The sequence below is a fragment of the Callorhinchus milii genome, unplaced genomic scaffold (genome assembly GCF_018977255.1).
Source record: "Callorhinchus milii isolate IMCB2004 unplaced genomic scaffold, IMCB_Cmil_1.0 Scaffold7, whole genome shotgun sequence".
In the NCBI taxonomy this organism is placed as follows: Eukaryota; Metazoa; Chordata; class Chondrichthyes; order Chimaeriformes; family Callorhinchidae; genus Callorhinchus; species Callorhinchus milii.
The window spans coordinates 9,104,384-9,112,968 of record NW_024704748.1 but is presented as its reverse complement, the minus strand read 5'-3'; the positions used below and the strand labels follow the sequence as shown (position 1 = coordinate 9,112,968).

Below are 8,585 nucleotides of genomic sequence, written 5' to 3'. Positions count from 1 at the left end.
CAGACCGATCCTCTGGACATCTAAATACAGTAAAACACTTGCACTGAATACAATTAAGTACTTCTAAATACAATTATCATCATCCTTCCACAAGTGTTTCAGTTGGTGGTCAGTGCATTGGAGAAAAAAAGACAGGACTTTGTGGACACCCTGTAGATTCTCTCTAGATTATTGAATTGGATTGTGTTGAATTGTAATTTCCAATGTTCTGCTGCTTAATCTCCAACCCTGAGCAAGCGTGTGCTTTGTAGCCTCTGTGAAATCTGTTAAATGTTAAGGCTGTCCCCATCCTGTTCCAATCTCTGATGTCCATCCAGCAGTGGGAAGCATTATGAGACATCCTCCCATTGCAAAAGGCACTATATAAATTAATGTAAACTGCACAATGCTTGCATTCAGTGTGATGCCTTTACCAGCAGGAGGATGCACTGTGAACTGCAGTGAATGTATTTTTATTATAGGTGAACGCAGCAGCCAATTTGTACACGACCAATGTCTCATAAACAGCCATGAAGCGAAAAGTGGTTGTGTGGCAATCTGCTAGAAAAAAATTAAATAAAGGAGGAAGAGAGCACTTGAGAAATACAATCCCCGGATCATAGAGTCATAGACACTTGCAGCGCACAATGAGGCCATTCAACCTATTGAGTCTATGCCAGCTCTCAGAGCAGGCCGCTCATTCAATCCCACTGAAACAGCTTTTCCGCTATTGCAATTGCTGTGTGTTTTTCAAACTAAAAAATGAATTTTTGCAGAGGACAAAGATCTACAAAATCTCTCTGTCAGGGAAGCGTTTCCCCAAATTGTGGGACAGGAACATAATCCCTTTTAATTTTTAAAAGGAAAGATTACACTGTCTTTTCTTTCCACTTCCAAATTACATCTCTAACTCTAAATCCTTATTATCCTGTACCACAGTGATTAGCATGCTTACCTCACAAGCCAGACGATCCAGGTTCCATTCCAGGGCAGGGAAACCTTAGGCAAGTTTGCTTACTCCACACACACACACACACCTCTGTTTACCTAGCAGTAAGTAGGAACCTGGTTGTTAATCGATTAGTGAACCTGGGAGGTAATAATCCCTCAAGAAAAATACTAATAATTTGGTCACTTAATCCACGACTGTTTGTAGGACACTGCTGTGTGCAATTAGCTTCCGTGTTTCGCCCACAAAATACACACTCACTGCACCTTAGAGTATATCCTGTAAAGTGCTTTGTGATGTCTTGAAGATGTGATAAGGAGCTATATCAAATGCAAGGATTATTATTGTGCTTTTTGATCTGTGACTGTCAGGATATGATGTTGAGAGTCTGAATGACACATGGCTAAGGCCTCTGTGCTCAAAGGGTTAGACTTCAGGTTGAGGATCTTCAGGGATGGCAAAGACCTAATCTTCTCCACAGGCACCTCTGAAAGACAGAAAGAAAAATCACACTCAACTCTATCATATTTTCTGCATTTCCGCATGAAATTTCAGCAGATTAACCAGCACACAGTGTCAGCCTGGTGCAGTGGTAGCACTCTCGCCTCTGAGTCAAACAATCGTGGGTTCAAACCCCACATCAGGACTTTGAATTCACGTAATCTAGGCTGACGTAATCTAGTGTAGTGCTGGGGGTGCGCTGCATTGATAGAGGTGCCTTCAGATGAGACATTTAAGTCTCCAAGCTTCCAACGGACAATCAGGAGAGCAAGATCCACAGTCAAACAGTTACAAGAAAAAGATTTGTCCATCAACATAAGAACTGACGCACTCAAAACAGATCAGGACATGGTCTGTTCCCAGCGATACTGACTTGATCATCCGTCAGCTCTGAACTGCACTCCGCTATTGCAATTGTATTAACATGCTCCTTAATCTTAATAAAGTAACACTTGATTTAAACTAAACCGGGTGTTTACTTTTCTCAAAGTTACTCTACGGTTCAAATAAACCCTAAAGGAATAAAATCACCCTGCATGCCCACTCTGCACACACAACATACCCACGATCTGATTCTCCTCCAGGTTGATGTTCTCTAGTGTCTTCACCTCCGTGAGCTGCTCTGGGAAGACGGAGAACTTATTCCTCGCCAGATTAATGGCCGTCAAGTGCATCAAAGACATCACTGCATCAGGGAGCTGCTTCAGGGAGTTACCCTCCAGGTTTAACTCTGAGAGGACAGAATTGGTGAAATGCCAGCAACACAACTCTCAAAGCACTGAGGGAGGAACTCTGAACAGATCATGAGCACAGGGTCAGTACCTATTTCCTGATATAAATGAGGAAAGGCGTTACCTCGTAACTGTTTGAAGTTGGAGATGAATTCACTCGTGACAGACTTCATCTCATTGTTTGCCAGGGAAATATAGTGGATATTCTCTTTTATGTTCCTCATGACTTTAAACAGAGCCACCGGAAAGATATTTAATTTGCAGTTCCCCAGATCTGAAAAAAAAGGGGAGAAGATAACTGAATATTAAGATGGTAAAAAAAATCTATGCTTAAGAGTGTCCAAACCAAGCTGAGAATTCCATACATCCCACCTACACGTGGAAATTCCAGCGATAAAATGTTGGAATGCAATGCACACTCTCTGTGATACCAGGGCTTAAAGGGTTAAATTATGAAGACAGGTTGCATATCATGGCTTGTATTCCCCTTGAGTTTAGAAGGTTGAGGGGTGATCTGATTGAGGCGTTTAAAATGATAAAGGGACTTGACAGGGCAGCTGCAGAGAAACTATTCCCTCTGGTGTGGAAATCCAGAACGAGGGGCACCATCTTAAAATCCAGAACAAGGGCCATTCAGGAGTGAAATCAGGAAGCACTTTTTCACACAAAAGGTGGTGGAAATCTAGAACTCTCCCCCAAAAGGCTAAGGCTGCTGGATCCATTCAAATTTTCAAGACTGAGGTGGATAGATTTTTGTTAGGGAAGAGTAGAAAGGGATATGGAGCAAAGGCGGGTAAATGGAGTTGAATCAGCTCCGATCAGATCAGCTATTATCCAATAGAATGGCAGAACAGGCTTGAGGGGCTGAATGGCCTCCTCCTTCCTATGTTCTTATTGAGTCCCCAATACTCCTGAGCACTCCTGGATTCAGACACTCTGCTCCGAGCAGTGAGCTTACTTACCAAGGGAGCTGCTGCCTTCCTCCACCGCCTCGTTCACTATCCGAGCCACTCTTGCTGCATCTGCCGCCATTCTCTACCGTCTCCAAACCACTGGGCATCAAGAAGTGCCCAACAGAACTGAAAGATACAAAACAGTGACTTCTTTTTACACAAACAACAACTGAGACGTTAAACTAAGGTCCGATCTGCCTGTTCAGGTGGAAGTTAAAGATCACACGAAAAGAGAAGAGAGTTTCTCTCTCCCTGACCAACAATCCCCCATACAAAATTGGTCAATCACTCCATTGCTGTTTGTGGGACACAGTTGTATCATGTGGTAAAGTGCTATGTCAAATATCAGGATTATTATTATTGCACTTATACAGCACCTTTCACGAAGGGTGACTGCCTTGCAGAGTTTCATAATGACAATTAAGATCACAAGCAGGTGGAGACAGTCCTAAAAGTCATTCACTTACAGCACATGTTGCAGGCAACCTTTCTTATGATCAGCCGGGGAGCTGACACCATGCTTAAGAGGATCCAAATCAAATCAAGCAAAGGAGGCCTTCATCCCAGCAGTCTGGGCTGGATTGAAACCCAATCCCCAGAAGTGAAAGGGCACTATGTTAATCCAGGTCCACCTGCTCTTAACAGTCATATTTATTTCAAGATTTGTCAAAAAAATTCAATAAACACAATCCCGTCCTCATCTGACAACCACCTGCATGGTATAGCATAGGGTCGGTCTCTAATTTATTGATCAGGAATGGGATTGAATTCCACTCTCCCTAACCCAGAGAGATATATATATGATTAATAATAATCCTTGCATTTGATATAGAGCCTCATCACGTCGTTGAAACGTCTCAAAGCAACTCTCAGGCTACACTGTAACGTGCATTGACTGCATGTTTTGTGGGTGAAATGTAGCAGCCAACTGTGCTCAGCAGTGTCCCACAAACAGAAGTGGATTTAGTGACCAATTTTTTTTTCTTTTTTTAGAGAGATTATTATCCCCAGAAAGCGATCCGCCAATCGACTAACAACCGGGTTCCTACTTATTGCTAGGTAAACAGAGGTGTGTGGTGTAAGAAAACTTGCCTAAGGTTTTGTCCTGCCCGGGAAAATATATGTGTGTGCGTATATATATATATATATTACATTAAGTCAGTTCTAATCCAGTTGCTGCCTTGCCAACAGCTATCAGAGTTTAGACCAGGACTTGGTATGGCACAAAACCACGCTGAGGGAGGGATATAAATAAAGGAACATTTAAGCTTTGTACTTACAAAAGAAGAAGACTCGAAACCTGAATGATAATTAAAGCCAGGATCCCGAGAACAGGCACATTCACTGCTTCAGAAGCTTACAACAGCAACCAGAGCAATGATGAGGGGAGTGGGGCAACCTATTTTTAACCGACAGTGAGGCAAATATTTTTAACTGACAGACCTGCTGAACAGGCTAATTCACTTTAAAGGACATAGGGTGGATGCCAGGGAAACAAAACCAACAACAAATTACATTTGTATAGCGCGTTTCATGTACTGCTGTCTCTGGACAAAGAGGTTTTGAATAGTCTGTCCCTGTGTTGTGCATGGGACCAACACTTTTGTGTCAGGTGCAGTTTGTTTTCATGATCCTGCCAGAAATAGCGGTTGTGTAAAAACTCTCTACCCTACCCCACACTGGCTCCACGCACCCATTACTATTTTTTAGGGCAATAATGGCTTCAAAAATAATTTGGTCACTCAATCCACAACTGTTTGTGGGACACTTCTGTGTGCATTGGCTGCCACGTTTTGCCCACAAAATAAACAGTCAATCCACTTTACAATATAACATGTGAAGCATTTTGAGACGTCTCAACAATGTGATAAGGTGCTATAACAAATGCAAGGATTATTATGATTATTATTAGCCCCACAGTGAGCAGGAAAGCCACACATACAAAGAGATTTTGAAAGAGAGATTTTCAGAGAGCTTTGTGAAGGGCGCTATATAACTGTAAGTTGTTGTTGAAGGCGATGGGACAGAGAGAGACAAGCTGTGAACACGAAAAGGAGTTTAAAATCAGGACCAGATTTAAAAAATGTTTTAAAGACCCTGCAAAATTGAATAGGATACCTTTTATTTCAAGCAGAACAAACGTTGCATTTGATTCAATTAAAATAAACTCGAACGTCACTGCAGCTGGACAGGGCAAACAAAAAGTCATCTGATCCCATTGACAAATAAGGATTTTCACAAACGTTCCCGAATGCTTGTGCTGTACAGACAACGAAGCAAGAGAGAGTGGGAATGAACCAGAGAGGCTGAACCGGAGTGGCTGAAGGTTGTGCTATTTCATTGTGCCGAGTTGTTGTTGTTGCAAAAACCTCGAGCAAGTTTCCTTAACCCGCACGCTCCTGATTCCCAGCAGTAAGTGGGAACCCGCTTTTTAGTCAATTGGCGGATCGCTTTCCCGGGGGGAAAAAATCCCTTTAAGTGCAACATAACAAAATTTAGTCACTCCATCCACGACTGTTTGTGGGACACTGCCGTGCACGATGGACCGCGGCGATCACCACGCAAGATACCATCAATCCACTTTACAATCGGTTGGGCGAAGCCGTTTGAGAGACGTCTCAACGACTTGACACGGCGCTGTATCAAATGCCGGGATAATTATCATCATTATCATTACTATTATCATTACTATCATCATTACTATTATCATTACTATTATCATTACTATTATCATTATCATTACTATTATCATTATCATTACTATTATCATTATTATGACGACGACGACGACGATGATGTTATTGCTGTTTTACTGACTTAACATTGCAACACAGTGATCAGCGACACTTACGGCGTTAGGACAGTGGAGCAGCGCAGCGCCTCTCCCCCTCACAGCTACAGTGTAGCCCAGACCGGGGCTCAGTGTCTGCCCACAGCGGGGGGGGGGGGGGGGGTCACAGCGCCTCCTCCTCACGGCTTCAACCAGTCTCCGCTCCCGGCCTCACCCGCCCGGATCAGGCCTCACCCCCCCCCCCACCCCCCCCCCACCCCCCCACCTCCTGCCCCGCAGGGCGGTGCCCCGCGGAACTTTTTGTGGACTGGCCACAGGGAGGCGCTGTGTTTCATTACCTCGCACGGCCACAGGGGGGCGGTGGTGGTGCTGGTGATGATGGAGGAGGGAGGAGGGGGGGGCGGTGGTGGTGCTGGTGATGATGGAGGGGGGAGGAGGGGGCAGTGGTGGTGCTGGTGATGATGGAGGGGGGGAGGAGGGGGCGGTGGTGGTGCTGGTGATGATGGAGGGGGGGAGGAGGGGGCGGTGGTGGTGCTGGTGATGATGGAGGGGTGGGGGGGCGGTGCTGGTGATGATGGAGGGGGGGAGGGGGGGGCGGTGGTGGTGCTGGTAATGATGGAGGGGGGAGGGGGGGGCGGTGGTGGTGCTGGTGATGATGGAAGGGGGGAGGAGGGGGCAGTGGTGGTGCTGGTGATGATGGAGGAGGGAGGAGGGGGCGGTGGTGGTGCTGGTGATGATGGAGGGGGGGAGGGCGGTGGTGGTGCTGGTGATGATGGAAGGGGGGAGGAGGGGGCAGTGGTGGTGCTGGTGATGATGGAGGGGGGGAGGGCGGTGGTGGTGCTGGTGATGATGGAAGGGGGGAGGAGGGGGCAGTGGTGGTGCTGGTGATGATGGAGGAGGGAGGAGGGGGCGGTGGTGGTGCTGGTGATTATGGAGCGGGGGAGGGGGGGGCAGTGGTGGTGCTGGTGATGATGGAGGGGGGGAGGAGGGGAGGTGGTGGTGCTGGTGATGATGGAGGGGGGAGGGGGCGGTGGTGGTGCTGGTGATTATGGAGCGGGGGAGGGGGGGGCGGTGGTGGTGCTGGTGATGATGGAGGGGGGAGGGCAGTGGTGGTGCTGGTGATGATGGAGAGGGGGGCGGTGGTGGTGCTGGTGATGATGGAGGGGGGGAGGAGGGGGCGGTGGTGGTGCTGGTGATGATGGAGGGGGGGAGGAGGGGGCGGTGGTGGTGCTGGTGATGATGGAGGGGGGGAGGGGGGGGCGGTGGTGGTGCTGGTGATGATGGAGGAGGGAGGAGGGGGCGGTGGTGGTGCTGGTGATGATGGAGGGGGGGGGCGGTGGTGGTGCTGGTGATGATGGAGGAGGGAGGAGGGGGAGGTGGTGGTGCTGGTGATGATGGAGGGGGGAGGGGTGGGTGGGCGGCACTGCTTTTGCATTGTCATCTTTCAGTGGTTTTGAATGCAATATTGATCTGATGCGGTGTGATTGACTTTGAAACCCTCGTTGGTCTGACACATCTGAAACCCATCACCAGGCTGACGAGTTCCATATACGTCGGTCACCTACAAGTGGAAATTCCCGTGCCTCGAAATTCCCGCACCTCTCCCCGGAGGGACGCACCCCGATACCTAATTACGGGAAGCATAAGGCGTTGGTTGGCGAAAGTAGCGGCTGGAGGCTAACCCATAGCTCGCCGTTGATTTCGCCGTCCGGCCGGGAAGCTTTCCTGCTGCTTGTCCAGCGAGGACCACCCTAACCCGTTAAGGCTTTGACTTGCAGGAGCTGAGTGGGAGGATTCCCTGCCCCCAGTGACTGGTCTGCCTACCAAATCCGGCCGATGAGCCAGGCTGGGCTGTTATCATCAGTGCCCTGGAATACCTCAAACCCGCCTGGCTCAGGAACAGGACTAGAGACTGTCACAGAGGGTGGGCTTGATTCCGATATTCCATTGCCAGGCATGTCACGTCAGTTCAGCTCCAAGAAGACCCCCACTTACCTCCCCCGTCAAAAGAAGATTGACTTTGACAATCGCTAATTCATACCCACAGCGACAGAACAGAAATGGTGAAGTCAGTGTGGACATTGATATGATACCGGCAGTGAAATTCTCCTCTCCAGTGAGACATGTATGATTTTTTTCCCCAGGCAGGACTTGAAAAAGGAGAGTGAGGGGGCAAGGCGGAGGGATTCAGGGGGAGTGTTCCACAGTTTTGCGGCGTAGTGCCTTTCAAGTTGTTCAGGTCATGAAATGTCAACACCGACTTGCATTTATATAGCACCCTTCATATCCACCTGAACAGGCAGTAGAGTTTAACAGCTCATCCGAAGGACACCACCTCCCAACAATGCAGACACCGCCAGCACCGCAACTATGTGATTCCAAGTCCCATTGTGGGGCTTGAACCCACAACCTTCTGACTCAGCGGCAAGAGGGCTGCCTGTTTAGATAGATGTTAAAGATATCAGAGAAATATGGGGGGTTTTCCACTCAGCTCCCAGTAACCCTGCAAGCCAGAGGCTTATTGAGCTGTGTGATCCCAGCCGGATAGTGCTATCGATGGCAAGCTAAATAGTTTTAGTTGGTTAGACTCCAGCAGTTACCCCCAGCACACACTCTGGAGTCCCCAAGTCTTGGCTCTTGCTAACTTGTAGGTGTCATTTTAAAGTAAATAGACAAGTAAC

At 47.8% G+C, this 8,585-nt stretch overlaps 1 protein-coding gene across 3 annotated transcripts; it reads right to left on the bottom strand.

Annotated features, from left to right (window-relative positions):
• Positions 1 to 1,232: 1,232 nt before the first annotated feature.
• lrrc20 (leucine rich repeat containing 20) lies at positions 1,233 to 6,136 on the bottom strand. Of its 3 annotated transcripts, none has more exons than XM_007899147.2 (5): positions 5,965 to 6,136; positions 3,123 to 3,239; positions 2,285 to 2,434; positions 1,992 to 2,159; positions 1,233 to 1,415 (listed from the first exon to the last, which is right to left on the bottom strand). In XM_007899147.2, exons 2-5 carry the CDS (start codon positions 3,190 to 3,192, stop codon positions 1,270 to 1,272), a joined length of 534 nt encoding a protein of 177 aa, XP_007897338.1. In that variant the 5' UTR covers positions 3,193 to 3,239; positions 5,965 to 6,136; the 3' UTR covers positions 1,233 to 1,269. The 3 variants fall into 3 exon arrangements, with proteins under 3 accessions (XP_007897338.1, XP_007897339.1, XP_042192891.1); XM_007899148.1 differs by lacking the exon at positions 5,965 to 6,136 and adding an exon at positions 4,394 to 4,495; XM_042336957.1 differs by lacking the exon at positions 5,965 to 6,136 and adding an exon at positions 3,581 to 3,598.
• Between the last annotated feature and the right edge of the window lie 2,449 nt (positions 6,137 to 8,585).